This window comes from Salmo trutta, unplaced genomic scaffold, assembly GCF_901001165.1.
Source record: "Salmo trutta unplaced genomic scaffold, fSalTru1.1, whole genome shotgun sequence".
Classification (NCBI taxonomy): Eukaryota; Metazoa; Chordata; class Actinopteri; order Salmoniformes; family Salmonidae; genus Salmo; species Salmo trutta.
In genome coordinates this window covers 2233-25000 of record NW_021822851.1, presented here as the reverse complement: position 1 = coordinate 25000, position 22768 = coordinate 2233, and the positions used below count along the sequence as shown (strand labels likewise).

Sequence of the window (22768 nt, the reverse complement as noted above, 5' to 3'; positions counted from 1 at the left end):
CCCCCGCCACCTCCCCTGATAGCTCTTCTAAACCCCCCCAAATGCTATAGATGGAAGGAAATATATATTGATATATATTGATATATATTGATATTTGATCATGTATATGTTTTGGAAAACTTTAAACACACGACAACACGAAGAGTTATCAATATATATATATATTGATATTTGATCATGTATATGTTTTTGCTGTTTGTTCTCTGTTATAGGGCCAAAAAGATTGGAGAAGTGGTTGATCCATACATCTCCATTTTGGATAGATAATTCTTCATGTTGTTGTTTGTTTAGTGTTTTCCAATTTTCCCAGAAGTGGTTAGAGTCTATGGATTCTTCAATTACATTGAGCTGATTTCTGACGTGCTGTTTCTCAATTTCTTTCTTAGGTTTTTTTCATTCTTCATCAAACCATTTGTCATTGTTGTTCATTATCTTCAGTTTTCTGTTAGATTTTTTTAGGTTTGATAGGGATATATATATATATATAATAGAATCAACAATTAAAGACCACTAGAACTTTCTGCACATCGTTACAACACTGCATATAGACATAATATAACATTTGAAATGTCTTTATTCTTTTGGAACTTCTGTGAGTGTAATGTTTACTGTTCATTTTGTATTGTTTATTATCTATTTCACTTGCTTTGGCAATGTTAACATATGTTTCCCATGCCAATAAAGCCCTTACAATGAATTAAATTTAATTGAGAGAGAGAGAGAGAGAGACAGATAGAGACAGAGAGAGAGAGACAGAGAGAGACAGAGAGAGAGAGAGAGAGAGAGAGACAGAGAGAGAGAGAGACAGAGAGAGAGAAAGAGAGAGAGAGAGAGAGAGAGAGACAGATAGAGATGGGGCTTGGGGCAGGGGGTTGTCTCGAGGTAACACTGTGTTGAGATGTGTGAGTTTACCCCAGTATGAATCCCCAGACCCAGGGCAAGCCCATCAAGAAGTGAGACATCACAGCTACTGTCGATGCCTCCACTGTACACGGTCCTACTGCCAGTCGCACACACACCGCCTTGAGTCTGCGGAGAGCCTGTTGAACACATACACCTTTAGCTATAAAACTCTATAGAGAAAACACACTCTCCCTCCCTCCCTCCCTCCCTCTCTACCGAAGGGTCGAGGCCCAGTCCAGCACGGGTCAGTATGACGGCCAGAGCGATGTTCCTCAGAGCTGCTGACCAGGCCTGCTCAATGTGGACCGCCTCCGTTACATACGGGACGTTACGCAGCACCAGACCTGCCAGCAACATACCTGTACACACACACAAACACACAAACACACACACACACACACACTCCCACACACACACACACACACAGCATCAGTTACAAACGCGATGTTCATCAGGACGTAACCTGCAGGTAACATGCCTGAGAGACACACACGTTTAGTACATCAGTTTAGTGTGGCTGAGTTGGCAAAAGCATCGAGCTGCAAACACTGGGGCCATGATCCTATTGTCCTCATCCATCTACACACAATACCCCATAATGACATCACAATACCCCATAATGACATCACAATACCCCATAATGACATTACAATACCCCATAATGACATCACAATACTCCATAATGACATCACAATACCCCATAATGACATCACAATACCCCATAATGACATCACAATACTCCATAATGAGAAAACTGAAATTGAGCTCAGGTGCATCCTGTTTCTATTGTTCATTCTTGAGATGTTTTTACAACTTGATTGGAGTCCACCTCTGGTAAATTCAATTGATTGGACATGATTTGGAAAGGCACACACCTGTCTATATAAGGTCCCACAGTTGACAGAGCACGTCAGAGCAAAAACCAAGCCATGAGGTTGAAGGAATTGACCTCTGAGACAGGATTGTGTGGAGGCACAGATCTGGGGAAGGATACCAAAACATTTCTGCAGCATTGAAGTTCCCCAAGAACACAGTGGCCTCCATCATTCTGAAATGGAAGAAGTTTGGAACCACCAAGACTCTTCCTAGAGTTGGCCACCCGGCCAAACTGAGCAATCAGGGGGAGAAGGTCCTTGGTCAGGGAGGTGACCAAGAACCCAATGGTCACTCTGACAGAGCTCTAGAGTTCATCTGTGGAGATGGGAGAACCTTCCAGAAGGACAACCATCTCTGCAGCACTCCACCAATCAGGCCTTTATGGTAGAGTGGCCAGATGGAAGCCATTCCTCAGTAAAAGGCACATAACAGCCCGCTTGGAGTTTGCCAAAAGGCACCTAAAGGACTCAGACCATAAGAAACAAGATGTTCTGGTCTGATGAAACCAAGATTGAACTCTTTGGCCTGAATGCCAAGCGTCACGTTTGGAGGAAACCTGGCACCATCCCTACGGTGAAGCATGGTGGTGGCAGCATCATACTGTGTGGATGTTTTTCAGTGGCAGGGACTGGGAGACCAGTCAGGATCGAGGGAAAGATGAACAGAGAAAAGTACAGAGATCCTTGATGAAAACCTGCTCCAGAGCGCTCAGGACCTCAGACTGGGGCGAAGGTTTCAACAGGACAACGACCCTAAGCACACGGCCAAGACAACGTAGGAGTGGCTTCGGGACAAGTCTCTGAATGTCCTTGAGTGGCCCAGCCAGAGCCCGGACTTGAACCCAATCGAACATCTCTGGAGAGACGTGTATCAACGCTCCCCATCCAACCTGACAGAGTTTGAGAGGATCTGCAGAGAAGAATGGGAGAAACTCCCCAAATACAGGTGTGCCAAGCTTGTAGCGTCATACCCAAGAAGACTCAAGGCTGTAATCGCTGCCAAAGGTGCTTCAACAAAGTACTGAGTAAAGGGTCTGAATACTAATGTAAATGTGATATTTTAAAACAGTCCCATTGTTCACGTAAGTCAAAACAATCCCATTCTTCCCAGTCAGAGGGGGATGAAACATATACAGCACTGACTAGTGGAACGTACCAAGTAAAGGGGGGAAGGTGATATTATATTATATATAAACATATACAGCACTGACTAGTGGAACGTACCAAGTAAAGGGGGAAGGTGATATTATATTATATATAAACATATACAGCACTGACTAGTGGAACGTACCAAGTAAAGGGGGGAAGGTGATATTATATTATATATAAACATATACAGCACTGACTAGTGGAACGTACCAAGTAAAGGGGGAAGGTGATATTATATTATATATAAACATATACAGCACTGACTAGTGGAACGTACCAAGTAAAGGGGGGAAGGTGATATTATATTATATATAAACATATACAGCACTGACTAGTGGAACGTACCAAGTAAAGGGGGGAAGGTGATATTATATTATATATAAACATATACAGCACTGACTAGTGGAACGTACCAAGTAAAGGGGGGAAGGTGATATTATATTATATATAAACATTTACAGCGCTGACTAGTGGAACGTACCAAGTAAAGGGGGGAATGTGATATTATATTATATATAAACATATACAGCACTGACTAGTGGAGCGTACCAAGTAAAGGGGGGATGTGATATTATATTATATATAAACATATACAGCACTGACTAGTGGAACGTACCAAGTAAAGGGGGAAGGTGATATTATATTATATATAAACATATACAGCACTGACTAGTGGAACGTACCAAGTAAAGGGGGGAAAGTGATATTATATTATATATAAACATATACAGCACTGACTAGTGGAACGTACCAAGTAAAGGGGGAAGGTGATATTATATTATATATAAACATATACAGCACTGACTAGTGGAACGTACCAAGTAAAGGGGGGAAGGTGATATTATATTATATATAAACATATACAGCACTGACTAGTGGAACGTACCAAGTAAAGAGGGGAAGGTGATATTATATTATATATAAACATATACAGCACTGACTAGTGGAACGTACCAAGTAAAGGGGGGAAGGTGATATTATATTATATATAAACATATACAGCACTGACTAGTGGAACGTACCAAGTAAAGAGGGGAAGGTGATATTATATTATATATAAACATATACAGCACTGACTAGTGGAACGTACCAAGTAAAGGGGGGAAGGTGATATTATATTATATATAAACATATACAGCACTGACTAGTGGAACGTACCAAGTAAAGGGGGGAAGGTGATATTATATTATATATAAACATTTACAGCACTGACTAGTGGAACGTACCAAGTAAAGGGGGGAATGTGATATTATATTATATATAAACATATACAGCACTGACTAGTGGAGCGTACCAAGTAAAGGGGGGATGTGATATTATATTGTATATAAACATATACAGCACTGACTAGTGGAATGTACCAAGTAAAGGGGGGAAGGTGATATTATATTATATATAAACAGCACTGACTAGTGGAACGTACCAAGTAAAGGGGGAAGGTGATATTATATTATATATAAACATATACAGCACTGACTAGTGGAACGTACCAAGTAAAGGGGGAAGGTGATATTATATTATATATAAACATATACAGCACTGACTAGTGGAACGTACCAAGTAAAGGGGATGTGATATTATATTATATATAAACATATACAGCACTGACTAGTGGAACGTACCAAGTAAAGGGGGAAGGTGATATTATATTATATATAAACATATACAGCACTGACTAGTGGAACGTACCAAGTAAAGGGGGGAATGTGATATTATATTATATATAAACATATACAGCACTGAGTAGTGGAACGTACCAAGTAAAGGGGGAAGGTGATATTATATTATATATAAACATATACAGCACTGACTAGTGGAACGTACCAAGTAAAGGGGGGGAGGTGATATTATATTATATATAAACATATACAGCACTGACTAGTGGAACGTACCAAGTAAAGGGGGGAAGGTGATATTATATTATATATAAACATATACAGCACTGACTAGTGGAACGTACCAAGTAAAGGGGGGAAGGTGATATAATATTATATATAAACATATACAGCACTGACTAGTGGAACGTACCAAGTAAAGGGGGAAGGTGATATTATATTATATATAAACATATACAGCACTGACTAGTGGAACGTACCAAGTAAAGGGGGGATGTGATATTATATTATATATAAACATATACAGCACTGACTAGTGGAACGTACCAAGTAAAGGGGGGAAGGTGATATTATATTATATATAAACATATACAGCACTGACTAGTGGAACGTACCAAGTAAAGGGGGGATGTGATATTATATTATATATAAACATATACAGCACTGACTAGTGGAACGTACCAAGTAAAGGGGGGAAGGTGATATTATATTATATATAAACATATACAGCACTGACTAGTGGAACGTACCAAGTAAAGGGGGGAATGTGATATTATATTATATATAAACAGCACTGACTAGTGGAACGTACCAAGTAAAGGGGGGAAGGTGATATTATATTATATATAAACATATACAGCACTGACTAGTGGAACGTACCAAGTAAAGGGGGGATGTGATATTATATTATATATAAACATATACAGCACTGACTAGTGGAACGTACCAAGTAAAGGGGGGAAGGTGATATTATATTATATATAAACATATACAGCACTGACTAGTGGAACGTACCAAGTAAAGGGGGGAAGGTGATATTATATTATATATAAACATATACAGCACTGACTAGTGGAACGTACCAAGTAAAGGGGGGAAGGTGATATTATATTATATATAAACATATACAGCACTGACTAGTGGAACGTACCAAGTAAAGGGGGGGAGGTGATATTATATTATATATAAACATATACAGCACTGACTAGTGGAACGTACCAAGTAAAGGGGGGAAGGGGGGCAGTGTGGGCAGTTGGATCAGTCCGATCAGTTTTCCTCCACACACAGCACAGAGAAACAGGATGACGATGCCGAACAGATTCCCCCCTGGAAGACACTCCTTCTCAGCGATGGACCAGACCACCCCGAACAACAACGCTCCCAGACACACTAGATAGAGAGGGAGAGAGACACACACAGGGTTAACACACACACACACACACACACACACACACACACACACACACACACACACACACACACACACACACACACACACACACACACACACACACACACACACACACACACACACACACACACACACACACACACATTTCAGATCTGTGATCATCTTCACCATCTTCATCATGAAGAACATGCCAGTAGTCCAGACGGAGCCTTTAAACAGGGACAGTACCTGTGGTAGTGAGACATGCCAGTAGTCCAGACGGAGCCTTTAAACAGGGACAGTACCTGTGGTAGTGAGACATGCCAGTAGTCCAGACGGAGCCTTTAAACAGGGACAGTACCTGTGGTAGTGAGACATGCCAGTAGTCCAGACGGAGCCTTTAAACAGGGACAGTACCTGTGGTAGTGAGACATGCCAGTAGTCCAGACGGAGCCTTTAAACAGGGACAGTACCTGTGGTAGTGAGACATGCCAGTAGTCCAGACGGAGCCTTTAAACAGGGACAGTACCTGTGGTAGTGAGACATGCCAGTAGTCCAGACGGAGCCTTTAAACAGGGACAGTACCTGTGGTAGTGAGACATGCCAGTAGTCCAGACGGAGCCTTTAAACAGGGACAGTACCTGTGGTAGTGAGACATGCCAGTAGTCCAGACGGAGCCTTTAAACAGGGACAGTACCTGTGGTAGTGAGATATGCCAGTAGTCCAGACGGAGCCTTTAAGCAGGGACAGTACCTGTGGTAGTCAGACATGCCAGTAGTCCAGACGGAGCCTTTAAACAGGGACAGTACCTGTGGTAGTCAGACATGCCAGTAGTCCAGACGGAGCCTTTAAACAGGGACAGTACCTGTGGTAGTGAGATATGCCAGTAGTCCAGACGGAGCCTTTAAACAGTGTCTCAGAGGGGAGATCCGGAAAGGGGTGGAGTTAGAAACTATCGCTGTGATGTCATTACACTTCGTCTCCTCTCCCATGATGCACTGGGCATTCGCCACGCCCACAGCCTGGGGAAGGGGGGGAGGGGGGTCAGAGTTAATCGTTTTTAATGTGTTACAAAATAAACGCTATTTCCTATATAGTGCACTACTTTTGACCAGAGCCTAGTGAGTAGATAGTGCACTATAAGAGGAATATGGTCCCGTTTCAGATGTACCCTTAGACAATGTTTTAAGGTATTTTTGGGTAAACAGTCTTACACCTAGTGCTGCTCGGGATTATAATGTATCTGTGTGGTTCTGAGCAGTTGATTCGGCTTCTGAACAGGTTCTGTAGAGTTGGTTCTGGTACTCCCTGTATATAACTGAATAATACTTTAAACCAGTTACATAACTGGATCAGAGCTGAGTAACTCCCTGTATATAACTGAATCAGAGTAACTCCCTGTATATAACTGAATCAGAGCTGAGTAACTCCCTGTATATAACTGAATCAGAGTAACTCCCTGTATATAACTGGATCAGAGCTGAGTAACTCCCTGTATATAACTGAATCAGAGCTGAGTAACTCCCTGTATATATCTGAATCAGAGTAACTCCCTGTATATAACTGAATCAGAGTAACTCCCTGTATATAACTGAATCAGAGTAACTCCCTGTATATAACTGAATCAGAGCTGAGTAACTCCCTGTATATAACTGAATCAGAGTAACTCCCTGTATATAACTGAATCAGAGTAACTCCCTGTATTTAACTGAATCAGAGCTGAGCAACTCCCTGTATATAACTGAATCAGAGCTGAGTAACTCCCTGTATATAACTGAATCAGAGTAACTCCCTGTATATAACTGAATCAGAGCTGAGTAACTCCCTGTATATAAATGAATCAGAGTAACTCCCTGTATATAACTGAATCAGAGTAACTCCCTGTATATAACTGAATCAGAGCTGAGTAACTCCCCGTATATAACTGAATCAGAGTAACTCCCTGTATATAACTGAATCAGAGCTGAGTAACTCCCTGTATATAACTGAATCGGAGCTGAGTAACTCCCTGTATATAACTGAATCAGAGCTGAGTAACTCCCTGTATATAACTGAATCAGAGTAACTCCCTGTATATAACTGAATCAGAGTAACTCCCTGTATATAACTGAATCAGAGCTGAGTAACTCCCTGTATATAACTGAATCAGAGTAACTCCCTGTATATAACTGAATCAGAGTAACTCCCTGTATTTAACTGAATCAGAGCTGAGCAACTCCCTGTATATAACTGAATCAGAGCTGAGTAACTCCCTGTATATAACTGAATCAGAGTAACTCCCTGTATATAACTGAATCAGAGCTGAGTAACTCCCTGTATATAAATGAATCAGAGTAACTCCCTGTATATAACTGAATCAGAGTAACTCCCTGTACATAACTGAATCAGAGTAACTCCCTGTATATAACTGAATCAGAGCTGAGTAACTCCCCGTATATAACTGAATCAGAGTAACTCCCTGTATATAACTGAATCAGAGCTGAGTAACTCCCTGTATATAACTGAATCGGAGCTGAGTAACTCCCTGTATATAACTGAATCAGAGCTGAGTAACTCCCTGTATATAACTGAATCAGAGTAACTCCCTGTATATAACTGAATCAGAGCTGAGTAACTCCCTGTATATAACTGAATCAGAGCTGAGTAACTCCCTGTATATAACTGAATCAGAGTAACTCCCTGTATATAACTGAATCAGAGCTGAGTAACTCCCTGTATATAACTGAATCAGAGTAACTCCCTGTATATAACTGAATCAGAGCTGAGTAACTCCCTGTATATAACTGAATCAGAGCTGAGTAACTCCCTGTATATAACTGAATCAGAGTAACTCCCTGTATATAACTGAATCAGAGCTGAGTAACTCCCTGTATATAACTGAATCAGAGCTGAGTAACTCCCTGTATATAACTGAATCAGAGCTGAGTAACTCCCTGTATATAACTGAATCAGAGCTGAGTAACTCCCTGTATATAACTGAATCAGAGCTAAGTAACTCCCTGTATATAACTGAATCAGAGCTGAGTAACTCCCTGTATATAACTGAATCAGAGCTGAGTTACTCCCTGTATATAAACGAATCAGAGCTGAGTAACTCCCTGTATATAACTGAATCAGAGCTGAGTAACTCCCTGTATATAACTGAATCAGAGCTGAGTAACTCCCTGTATATAACTGAATCAGAGCTGAGTAACTCCCTGTATATAACTGAATCAGAGCTGAGTAACTCCCTGTATATAACTGAATCAGAGCTGAGTAACTCCCTGTATATAACTGAATCAGAGTAACTCCCTGTATATAACTGAATCAGAGCTGAGTAACTCCCTGTATATAACTGAATCAGAGCTGAGTAACTCCCTGTATATAACTGAATCAGAGCTGAGTAACTCCCTGTATATAACTGAATCAGAGCTGAGTAACTCCCTGTATATAACTGAATCAGAGCTGAGTAACAGTGAAGGCTAGGTCCTCAGGGAACCCCAGTCGTTTCTGAATGTTGTTTTAGGTCTGAGCTCAACCACTTCCTCTATTCTGTATTATTAGATGACAAGTTGAATCATGTCTTCTAGTTGTGCAATAATTCAAGGTCTTACACACAGACAGACAGACAGACAGACAGACAGACAGACAGACAGACAGACAGACAGACAGACAGACAGACAGACAGTATAGATAATCAGGCAGACAGACAGACAGACAGACAGACAGACAGACAGACAGACAGACAGACAGTATAGATAATCAGGCAGACAGACAGACAGACAGACAGACAGACAGACAGACAGACAGACAGACAGACAGACAGTATAGAGAGACAGACAGACAGACAGACAGACAGACAGACAGACAGACAGACAGACAGACAGACAGATAGTATAGATAATCAGACAGACAGACAGACAGACAGACAGACAGACAGACAGACAGACAGACAGACAGACAGACAGACAGACAGACAGACAGTATAGATAATCATGCAGACAGACAGACAGACAGACAGACAGTATAGATAATCAGACAGACAGACAGACAGTATAGATAATCAGACAGACAGACAGACAGACAGACAGACAGTATAGACAGTATAGATAATCAGACAGACAGACAGACAGACAGACAGACAGACAGACAGACAGACAGACAGACAGACAGACAGACGACATAGATAATCAGACAGACAGACAGACAGACAGACAGACAGACAGACAGACAGACAGACAGACAGACAGACAGACAGACAGACAGACAGACAGACAGACAGACAGTATAGATAATCAGACAGACAGTATAGATAATCAGAAAGACAGACAGACAGTATAGATAATCAGACAGACAGACAGACAGACTGTAAAGATAATCAGACAGACAGACAGACGGTATAGATAATCAGACAGACAGACATTCAGACAGACAGAAAGACAGACAGTATTGATAATCAGACAGACAGACAGACAGACAGACAGACAGTATAGATAATCATGCAGACAGACAGACAGACAGACAGACAGACAGACAGACAGACAGACAGACAGACAGACAGACAGACAGTATAGATAATCAGACAGACAGACAGACAGAGAGTATAGACAGACCGACAGACAGACAGACAGACAGACAGACAGACAGACAGACGGCATAGATAATCAGACAGACAGACAGACAGACAGACAGACAGACAGACAGACAGACAGACAGACAGACAGACAGACGGTATAGATAATCAGACAGACAGACAGTATAGATAATCAGACAGACAGACAGTATAGATAATCAGACAGACAGACACAGACAGACAGACAGTATAGATAATCAGACAGACAGTATAGATAATCAGACAGACAGACAGACAGTATAGATAATCAGACAGACAGACAGACGGTATAGATAATCAGACAGACAGATATTCAGACATACAGACAGACAGTATAGATAATCAGACAGACAGACCGTATAGATAATCAGACAGACAGACAGAATAGTTAATCAGACAGACAGACAGTATAGATAATCAGACAGACACACATTCAGACAGACAGACAGACAGACAGACAGACAGACAGACAGACAGACAGACAGACAGTATAGATAATCAGACAGACAGACAGTATAGATAATCAGACAGACAGACAGAATAGATAATCAGACAGACAGACAGACAGACAGACAGACAGACAGACAGACAGACAGACAGACAGACAGACAGTATAGATAATCAGACAGACAGACAGAATAGATAATCAGACAGACAGACAGACAGACAGACAGTATATATAATCAGATAGACAGACAGAATAGATAATCAGACAGACAGACAGACAGTATAGATAATCAGACAGACAGTATAGATAATAAGACAGACAGACAGACAGACAGTATAGATAATCAGACAGACAGTCAGTATAGATAATCAGACAGACAGACAGACAGTATAGATAATCAGACAGACAGTATAGATAATCAGACAGACAGACAGACAGACAGACAGACAGACAGACAGACAGACAGACAGACAGACAGACAGACAGACAGACAGACAGTATAGGTAATCAGACAGACATACAGACAGTATAGATAATCAGACAGACAGACAGACAGACAGACAGACGGTATAGATAATCAGAGAGACAGACAGACAGACAGACAGTATAGACATTATAGATAATCTGACAGACAGACAGTATAGATAATCAGACATAAACACAGACAGACAGACGGTATAGATAATCAGACAGACAGACAGTATAGATAATCAGACAGACAGACACAGACAGACAGACAGTATAGATAATCAGACAGACAGACAGTATAGATAATCAGTCAGACAGACAGACAGACAGACAGTATAGATAATCAGACAGACAGACAGTATAGATAATCAGACAGACAGACAGACAGACAGACAGACAGACAGACAGACAGACAGACAGACAGACAGACAGACAGACAGTATAGATAATCAGACGGACAGACAGACAGACAGTATAGATAATCAGATGGACAGACAGACATACAGAATAGATAATCAGACAGACAGACAGAATAGATAATCAGACAGACAGACAGACAGACAGACAGTATACATAATCAGACCTACAGACAGACAGACAGACAGACAGACAGACAGACAGACAGACAGACAGACGGTATAGATAATCAGACAGACAGACAGACAGACAGACAGACAGACAGACAGACAGACAGACAGACAGACAGACAGACAGACAGACAGACAGTATAGACAGCATAGATAATCTGACAGACAGACAGACAGTATAGATAATCAGACAGACAGACAGACAGACAGACAGACAGACAGACAGACAGACAGACAGACAGACAGACAGACAGACAGACAGACAGACGGTATAGATAATCAGACAGACAGACAGTATAGATAATTAGACAGACAGACACAGACAGACAGACAGTATAGATAATCAGACAGACAGACAGACAGTATAGATAATCAGACAGACAGACAGACAGACAGACAGACAGACGGTAAAGATAATCAGACAGACAGACAGACAGTATAGATAATCAGACAGACAGACATTCAGACAGACAGACAGACAGTATAGATAATCAGACAGACAGACATTATAGATGATCAGACAGACAGACAGACAGACAGACAGACAGACAGACAGACAGACAGACAGACAGACAGTATAGATAATCAGACGGACAGACAGACAGACAGTATAGATAATCAGATGGACAGACAGACATACAGAATAGATAATCAGACAGACAGACAGAATAGATAATCAGACAGACAGACAGACAGACAGACAGTATACATAATCAGACCTACAGACAGACAGACAGACAGACAGACAGACAGACAGACAGACAGACAGACAGACAGACAGACAGACGGTATAGATAATCAGACAGACAGACAGACAGACAGACAGACAGACAGACAGACAGACAGACAGACAGACAGACAGACAGACAGACAGACAGACAGTATAGACAGCATAGATAATCTGACAGACAGACAGACAGTATAGATAATCAGACAGACAGACAGACAGACAGACAGACAGACAGACAGACAGACAGACAGACAGACAGACAGACGGTATAGATAATCAGACAGAGAGACAGTATAGATAATTAGACAGACAGACACAGACAGACAGTATAGATAATCAGACAGACAGACAGACAGTATAGATAATCAGACAGACAGACAGACAGACAGACAGACGGTATAGATAATCAGACAGACAGACAGACAGTATAGATAATCAGACAGACAGACATTCAGACAGACAGACAGACAGTATAGATAATCAGACAGACAGACATTATAGATGATCAGACAGACAGACAGACAGACAGACAGACAGACAGACAGACAGACAGACAGACAGACAGACAGACAGACAGTATAGATAATCAGACAGACAGGCAGACAGGCAGACAGACAGACAGACAGACAGACAGATAGACAGACAGACAGTATAGATAATCAGACAGATAGACAGTATAGATAATCAGACGGACAGACAGACAGACAGTACAGATAATTAGACAGACACAGACAGACAGACAGACAGACAGACAGACAGACAGACAGACAGACAGACAGACAGACAGACAGACAGACAGACAGACAGACAGACAGACAGTATAGATAATCAGACCTACAGACAGACAGACAGACAGACAGACAGACAGTTTAGATAATCAGACCGACAGACAGACAGTATAGATAATAAGGCAGACAGACAGACAGACAGTACAGATAATTAGACAGACAGACAGACAGACAGACAGTATAGATAATCAGACCTACAGACAGACAGACAGACAGACAGTTTAGATAATCAGACAGACAGACAGACAGTATAGATAATCAGGCAGACAGACAGACAGACAGACAGACAGACAGACAGACAGACAGACAGACAGACAGACAGTATATATAATCAGACAGACAGACAGACAGACAGACAGTATAGATAATCAGACAGACAGACACACAGAATAGATAATCAGACAGACAGACAGACAGTATAGATAATCAGACAGACAGACACACAGAATAGATAATCAGACAGACAGACAGACAGACAGACAGACAGACAGACAGACAGACAGACAGACAGACAGACAGACAGACAGACAGACAGACAGACAGACAGACAGACAGACAGATAGATAAGTGGATAGATAGATAGATAGATAGATAGATAGATAGATAGATAGATAGATAGATAGATAGATAGATACGATGCTTCAGTACCTTAGTGTCTGTATCTTGTTCTCCATCTTCCTCCATCCGAGAGTAGCGCTTACTGTCCAACTCCATCTCTGATGCACACACAGGTGTGATAACATAGACACTCTGACCATTTGATGAGAAATGCACACACTCACACACACACGCCTGATGTCCCACACTGACAGCCAGGCAGACAATGGAACAATAGAAGTCAATGACTGATGTCTCAGACTGACAGCCAGGCAGACAATGGAACAACAGAAGGAGTTTATGCCTTCTCATACACTGCTGAGAGTGACTGCGCGTGTGTGTGTGGGTGTGTGTGCGTGTGTGTGTGTGTGTGTGCGTGTGTGTGCGTGTCTGTTAGCCAGTCAGAAAGCCAAATATGTACACATGTCTTCCATGTTATTTAGGTTCCACCAGGTGACCAAAACAATACTGACAATAACACTCTGTTATTATACTGTTGAGCCCTGCTTTGTAACAGTATAATCATCGAATCAGACACACACACACACACACACACACACACACACACACACACACACACACACACACACACACAAAGAGAGAGGGTAGAGAAAAGGAGAAGGGAAGGAGCAACATAGAGGTATGGTCACGCCCTGACCGTAGAGAGCCTTTTGATTTCTCTATTTGGTTAGCACAGGTATGTAGAGGTATGGACAACACAGGTATGTAGAGAGCCTTTTGATTTCTCTATTTGGTTAGCACAGGTATGTAGAGGTATGGACAACACAGGTATGTAGATAAACACAGGTATGTAGAGGTATGGTCACGCCCTGACCGTAGAGAGCCTTTTGATTTCTCTATTTGGTTAGCACAGGTATGTAGAGGTATGGACAACACAGGTATGTAGATAAACACAGGTATGTAGAGGTATGGTCACGCCCTGACCGTAGAGAGCCTTTTGATTTCTCTATTTGGTTAACACAGGTATGTAGAGGTATGGACAACACAGGTATGTAGATAAACACAGGTATGTAGAGGTATGGTCACGCCCTGACCGTAGAGAGCCTTTTGATTTCTCTATTTGGTTAACACAGGTATGTAGAGGTATGGTCACGCCCTGACCGTAGAGAGCCTTTTGATTTCTCTATTTGGTTAGCACAGGTATGTAGAGGTATGGTAAACACAGGTATGTAGAGGTATGGTCACGCCCTGACCGTAGAGAGCCTTTTGATTTCTCTATTTGGTTAACACAGGTATGTAGAGGTATGGTCACGCCCTGACCGTAGAGAGCCTTTTGATTTCTCTATTTGGTTAACACAGGTATGTAGAGGTATGGTCACGCCCTGACCGTAGAGAGCCTTTTGATTTCTCTATTTGGTTAGCACAGGTATGTAGAGGTATGGACAACACAGGTATGTAGATAAACACAGGTATGTAGAGGTATGGTCACGCCCTGACCGTAGAGAGCCTTTTGATTTCTCTATTTGGTTAACACAGGTATGTAGAGGTATGGACACGCCCTGACCGTAGAGAGCCTTTTGATTTCTCTATTTGGTTAACACAGGTATGTAGAGGTATGGACAACACAGGTATGTAGAGTTATGTTAAACACAGGTATGTAGAGGTATGTTAAACACAGGTATGTAGATAAACACAGGTATGTAGAGGTATGGTCACGCCCTGACCGTAGAGAGCCTTTTGATTTCTCTATTTGGTTAGCACAGGTATGTAGAGGTATGGACAACACAGGTATGTAGAGTTATGTTAAACACAGGTATGTAGAGGTATGTTAAACACAGGTATGTAGATAAACACAGGTATGTAGAGGTATGGACAACACAGGTATGTAGATAAACACAGGTATGTAGAGGTATGGTAAACACAGGTATGTAGAGTTATGTTAAACACAGGTATGTAGAGAAACACAGGTATGTAGAGGTATGGACAACACAGGTATGTAGATAAACACAGGTATGTAGAGGTATGGTAAACACAGGTATGTAGAGTTATGTTAAACACAGGTATGTAGAGGTATGGTAAACACAGGTATGTAGAGGCATGGTAAACACAGGTATGTAGAGGTATGGTAAACACAGGTATGTTGAGGTATGGTATGTAGAGGTATGGTAAACACAGGTATGTAGAGGCAAGGTAAACACAGGTATGTAGAGGTATGGTAAAAACAGGTATGGTAAACACAGGTATGGTAAACACAGGTATGTAGAGGCATGGTAAACACAGGTATGTCGAGGTATGGTAAACACAGGTATGATGCTGTCACTACCATGCTGTGGGGATGTTTTTCATCAGCAGGAACTGGGAAACTGGGCAGAATTGAAGGAAAGATGGATGATGCTAAATACAGGGAAATTCTTGAGGGAAACCTGTTTCAGTCTTCCAGAGATTTGAGACTGGGATGGAGGTTCACCTTCCAGCAGGACAATGACCCTAAGCATACTGCTAAAGCAACACTCGAGTGGTTTAAGGGGAAACATGTAAATGTCTTGGAATGGCCTAGTCAAAGCCCAGACCTTAATCCAATTGAGAATCTGTGGTATGACTTAAAGATTGCTGTACACCAGCAGGACCCATCCAACTTGAAGGAGCTGGAGCAGTTTTGCCTTGAAGAATGGGCAAAAATCCCAGTGGCTAGATGTGCCAAGCTTACAGAGACATACCCCAAGAGACTTGCAGCTGTAATTGTTGCAAAAGATGGCTCGACAAAGTATTGACTTTGGGGGGGTGAATAGTTACGCACACTCAAGTTTTCTGTTTTTTTGCCTTATTTCTTGTTTGTTTCACAAGAAAAAATATTTTGCATCTTCAAAGTGGTAGGCATGTTGTGTAAATCAAATGATATAAATCCCCCCAATTCCAGGTTGTAAGGCAACAAAATAGGAAAAATGCCAAGGGGGGTGAATACTTTCACAAGCCACTGTATACACATTCTGATACTGACTATATATATATAATAAACTGGTCTTAAACACATCTAAAACTAAAAAGTGTTTTAGTTGGTTAAAACATTCTGTAAGACCTAAACGATATCATAACCGCCAACGTTAAAAGAAAATACTTTTGCAGCCGTCTTCATCGACCTGACCAAGGCCTTCGACTCTGTCAATCAGCACATTCTTATCGGCAGACTCGACAGCCTTGGTTTCTCAAATGACTGCCTCGCCTGGCTCACCAACTACTTCTCAGACAGAATTCAGTGTGTCAAATCGGAGGGCCTGTTGTCCGGACCTCTGGCAGTCTCTATGGGGGTACCACAGGGTTCAATTCTCGGGCCGACTCTTTTCTCTGTATATATCAATGATGTCGCTCTTGCTGTTGGTGATTCTCTGATCCACCTCTACGCAGACGACACCATTCTGTATACCTCTGGCTCTTCTTTGGACACTGTGACACTTCAGATGAGCTTCAATGCCATACAACTCTCCTTCCGTGGCCACCAACTGCTCTTAAATGCTAGTAAACTAAATGCATGCTCTTCAACCTATCGCTGACCGCACCCGCCCGCCCATCCAGCCTCACTACTCTGGACGGTTCTGACTTAGAATATGTGGACAACTACAAATACCTGGGTGTCTGCTTAGACTAAACTCTCCTTCCAGACTCACATTAAACATCTCCAATCCAAAATTAAATCTAGAATCGGCTTCCTATTTCGCAACAAAGCATCCTTCACTCATGCTGCCAAACATACCCTCGTAAAACTGACTATCCTACCGATACTTGACTTCGGCGATGTCATTTACAAAATAGCCTCCAACACTATACTCAGCAAATTGGATGCAGTCTATCACAGTGCCATCCGTTTTGTCACCAAAGCCCCATATACTACCCACCACTGCGACCTGTACGCTCTCGTTGGCTGGCCCTTGTTTCATATTCATTGCCAAACCCACTGGCTACAGGTTATCTACAAGTCTCTGCTAGGTAAAGCCCAGCCTTATCTCAGCTCACTGGTCACCATAGCAGCACCCACCCGTAGCACGCGCTCCAGCAGGTATATTTCACTGGTCACCCCCAAAGCCAATTCCTCCTTTGGCCGCCTTTCCTTCCAGTTCTCTGCTGCCAATGACTGTAACGAACTGCTAAAACCACTGAAGCTGGAGACTCATATCTCCCTCAGTAGCTTTAAGCACCAGCTGTCAGAGCAGCTCACAGATCACTGCACCTGTACATAGACCATCTGTAAACAGCCCATCTATCTACCTACCTCATCCCCATACTGTATTTATTTATCTTGCTCCTTTGCACCCCAGTACCTCTACTTGCGCATTCATCTTCTGCACATCTATCACTCCAGTGTTTAATTGCTAAATTGCAATTACTTCACCACTATGGCCTATTTTGCCTTACCTCCCTAATCTTACCTCATTTGCACACACTGTATATAGATTTTCTTCAACTGTATTATTGACTGTACGTTTTGTTTCTCCCATGTGTAACTCTGTGTTGTTGTTTGTGTCGAACTGCTTCGCTTTATCTTGGCCAGATCGCAGTTGTAAATGAGAACTTGTTCTCAACTGGCCTAAATAAAGGACTTGTTCTCAACTGGCCACCTGGTTAAATAAAGGACTTGTTCTCAACTAGCCACCTGGTTAAATAAAGGACTTGTTCTCAACTAGCCACCTGGTTAAATAAAGGACTTGTTCTCAACTAGCCTACCTGGTTAAATAAAGGACTTGTTCTCAACTAGCCACCTGGTTAAATAAAGGACTTGTTCTCAACTGGCCTACCAGGTTAAATAAAGGACTTGTTCTCAACTAGCCACCTGGTTAAATAAAGGTGGAATAATTTTTTTTTTTTAAATACCTGAACTGGATATGTGCATAAAGGTTGTGACAAGTTGAGGAAGATAAACTCCTTGGAGTAACATTGGATGGTCAATTATCATTATCAAGTCATATTGTTGTTGTGAAGATGGGGAAGGTATGTCTTTTCTAAAAAAAAAAGTTCTGCAAATTTTAATTTTTTATCTCCCCAATTAGTAGTTACAGTCTTGTCACATCGCTGCATCTCCCCTACGGACTCGGGAGAGGCGAAGGTTGAGAGCCATGCGTCCTCCGAAGCACAACCCAACCAAGACACACTGCTTCTTGACACACTGCTAGCTTAACCAGCCGCACCAATGTGTCAGAGGAAACACCATACAACTGGCGACCGTGTCAGCTTGCATTGCGCCCGGCCCGCCACAGAAGTCGCTAGAGCGCGATGGGACGAGGAAATCCTGGCCGGCCAAACCCTACTCTAAACCAGGACGACGCTGGGCCAATTGTGTATTGCCTCATGGGTCTCCCGGTCGCGGGCCAGCTGCGACACAGCCCGGGATCGAACCGGGATCTGCAGTGCCTAAGACCGCTGCGCAACTCGGGAGGCCCATGTCCTCACGAGTTTTACACAAAGATAAACTAGATGTTCAGGTTTGGATCTTGTCCCATCTTGATTACTGTCCGGTATATGCTCAGGTTCAGCAAAGAAAGACCTAGCAAAGCTGCAACTGGCTCAAAACAGAGCAGCCCTCCTTGCCTTTTACTGCCTACATAGAACATCAACACCACGCCAGTCCTTCCTGGTTGAAAGGTCAACAACACGCCAGTCCTTCCTGGTTGAAACATCAACAACATGCCAGTCCTTCCTGGTTGAAACGTCAACAACATGCCAGTCCTTCCTGGTTGAAACGTCAACAACATGCCAGTCCTCCCTGGTTGAGGTTAAAACGTCAACAACATGCCAGTCCTTCCTGGTTGAGGTTAAAACATCAACAACATGCCAGTCCTTCCTGGTTGAAACGTCAACAACATGCCAGTCCTTCCTGGTTGAAAGGTCAACAACATGCCAGTCCTTCCTGGTTGAAAGGTCAACAACATGCTAGTCCTTCCTGGTTGAAACATCAACAACATGCCAGTCCTCCCTGGTTGAAAGGTCAACAACACGCCAGTCCTCCCTGGTTGAGGTTAAAACGTCAACAACATGCCAGTCCTTCCTGGTTGAAACATCAACAACATGCCAGTCCTCCCTGGTTGAAACGTCAACAACATGCCAGTCCTCCCTGGGTAAAACTTCAACAACATGCCAGTCCTTCCTGGTTGAAACATCAACAACATGCCAGTCCTTCCTGGTTGAAACGTCAACAACATGCCAGTCCTCCCTGGTTGAAACGTCAACAACATGCCAGTCCTCCCTGATTGAAACGTCAGCAACATGCCAGTCCTCCCTGGGTAAAACATCAACAACATGCCAGTCCTCCCTGGGTAAAACGTCAACAACATGCCAGTCCTCCCTGGTTGAAACGTCAAAAACATGCCAGTCCTCCCTGGTTGAAACGTCAACAACATGCCAGTCCTCCCTGGTTGAAACGTCAACAACATGCCAGTCCTCCCTGGTTGAAACGTCAACAACATGCCAGTCCTCCCTGGTTGAAACGTCAACAACATGCCAGTTCTTCCTGGTTGAGGTTAAAACATCAACAACATGCCAGTCCTTCCTGGTTGAGGTTAAAACATCAACAACATGCCAGTCCTCCCTGGTTGAGGTTGAAACATCAACAACATGCCAGTCCTTCCTGGTTGAAACATCAACAACATGCCAGTCCTTCCTGGTTGAAACATCAACAACATGCCAGTCCTCCCTGGTTGAGGTTAAAACATCAACAACATGCCAGTCCTCCCTGGTTAAAACATCAACAACATGCCAGTCCTTCCTGGTTGAAACGTCAACAATATGCCAGTCCTCCCTGGTTAAAACATCAACAACATGCCAGTCCTCCCTGGTTAAAACATCAACAACATGCCAGTCCTCCCTGGTTGAGGTTAAAACATCAACAACATGCCAGTCCTTCCTGGTTGAAACGTCAACAACATGCCAGTCCTTCCTGGTTAAAACGTCAACAACATGCCAGTCCTTCCTGGTTGAGGTTAGAACATCAACAACATGCCAGTCCTTCCTGGTTGAGGTTGAAACGTCAACAACATGCCAGTCCTCCCTGGTTGAAACGTCAACAATATGCCAGTGCTCCCTGGTTAAAACATCAACAACAGGCCAGTCCTCCCTGGTTAAAACTTCAACAACATGCCAGTTCTCCCTGGTTGAGGTTAAAACATCAACAACATGCCAGTCCTTCCTGGTTGAAACATCAACAACATGCCAGTCCTTCCTGGTTGAGGTTAAAACATCATCAACATGCCAGTCCTTCCTGGTTGAGGTTGAAACATCAACAACATGCCAGTCCTTCCTGGTTGAAACATCAACAACACGCCAGTCCTTCCTGGTTGAAACATCAACAACATGCCAGTCCTTCCTGGTTGAGGTTAAAACATCAACAACATGCCAGTCCTCCCTGGTTGAGGTTGAAACATCAACAACATGCCAGTCCTTCCTGGTTGAAACATCAACAACATGCCAGTCCTCCCTGGTTAAAACATCAACAACATGCCAGTCCTTCCTGGTTGAGGTTAGAACATCAACAACATGCCAGTCCTTCCTGGTTGAGGTTGAAACGTCAACAACATGCCAGTCCTCCCTGGTTGAAACGTCAACAATGTGCCAGTGCTCCCTGGTTAAAACATCAACAACATGCCAGTCCTCCCTGGTTAAAAAATCAACAACATGCCAGTTCTCCCTGGTTGAGGTTAAAACATCAACAACATGCCAGTCCTTCCTGGTTGAAACATCAACAACATGCCAGTCCTTCCTGGTTGAGGTTAAAACATCATCAACATGCCGGTCCTTCCTGGTTGAGGTTGAAACATCAACAACATGCCAGTCCTTCCTGGTTGAAACATCAACAACACGCCAGTCCTTCCTGGTTGAAACATCAACAACATGCCAGTTCTTCCTGGTTGAGGTTAAAACATCAACAACATGCCAGTCCTCCCTGGTTGAGGTTGAAACATCAACAACATGCCAGTCCTTCCTGGTTGAAACATCAACAACACGCCAGTCCTTCCTGGTTGAGGTTAAAACATCAACAACATGCCAGTCCTTCCTGGTTGAAACATCAACAACATGCCAGTCCTTCCTGGTTGAGGTTAAAACATCAACAACATGCCAGTCCTTTGTGGTGGCTAATTTCTGCCTTACCAAATGAGGAGTTACAAACACACCAGTCCGAGTTAAAACTACATCTTTAATACTTAATTAAGATACTTTTGCAAAAGCACTTGACCCCCAATAATGCACTCTCTCGAATGAACCAGGAAGGTGATTACAGAATGGCTACAGGGATCTTTTATAGCAACGATACACCCCCTTCAACGTACATTGACAAACCACAGATACTTAGTAACAGTTCACAAAGGTTAAGTTTTGTATGACAGATATCAATAAAACACAGCAGGCAGTAACTGCTATGTCAACAGGATTAATGGTATAGCCCAGTATCTGGTCTCCTTAGAACCGTCCCTCCCTGGTACGGTATTGAACAGAACTATTTCATCCAATGGCATATATCAATTGTCAACTCTAGATACTCCCATCTCAAGCAAACCCCCTCTTGACCCTACTCCTGGACAGGCTCACTGGGGGGAGTGAGCCTCTAGGCCATATATTATCACAGGATAAGTGTGAGATCTAAGAGAGGACATACAAGGGTCCATTTACTGCCATGATCCTCCCC

General features: G+C 42.7%; 1 protein-coding gene across 1 annotated transcript in view; it reads right to left on the bottom strand.

The window, feature by feature from the left end:
* LOC115185796 (sodium/hydrogen exchanger 9B2-like) overlaps positions 1-14415 on the bottom strand; it is a 53207-nt gene extending 38792 nt beyond the window's left edge. The window contains exons 1-5 of the mRNA XM_029745805.1: positions 14194-14415; positions 6799-6955; positions 5762-5932; positions 1120-1262; positions 913-1040 (exon numbers count right to left, since the gene is read on the bottom strand). Coding sequence (XP_029601665.1) covers positions 913-1040; positions 1120-1262; positions 5762-5932; positions 6799-6955; positions 14194-14259 — 665 coding nt within the window. The 5' untranslated portion in view covers positions 14260-14415. The remainder of the gene's footprint in view (positions 1-912; positions 1041-1119; positions 1263-5761; positions 5933-6798; positions 6956-14193) is intronic.
* Positions 14416-22768: the final 8353 nt, after the last annotated feature.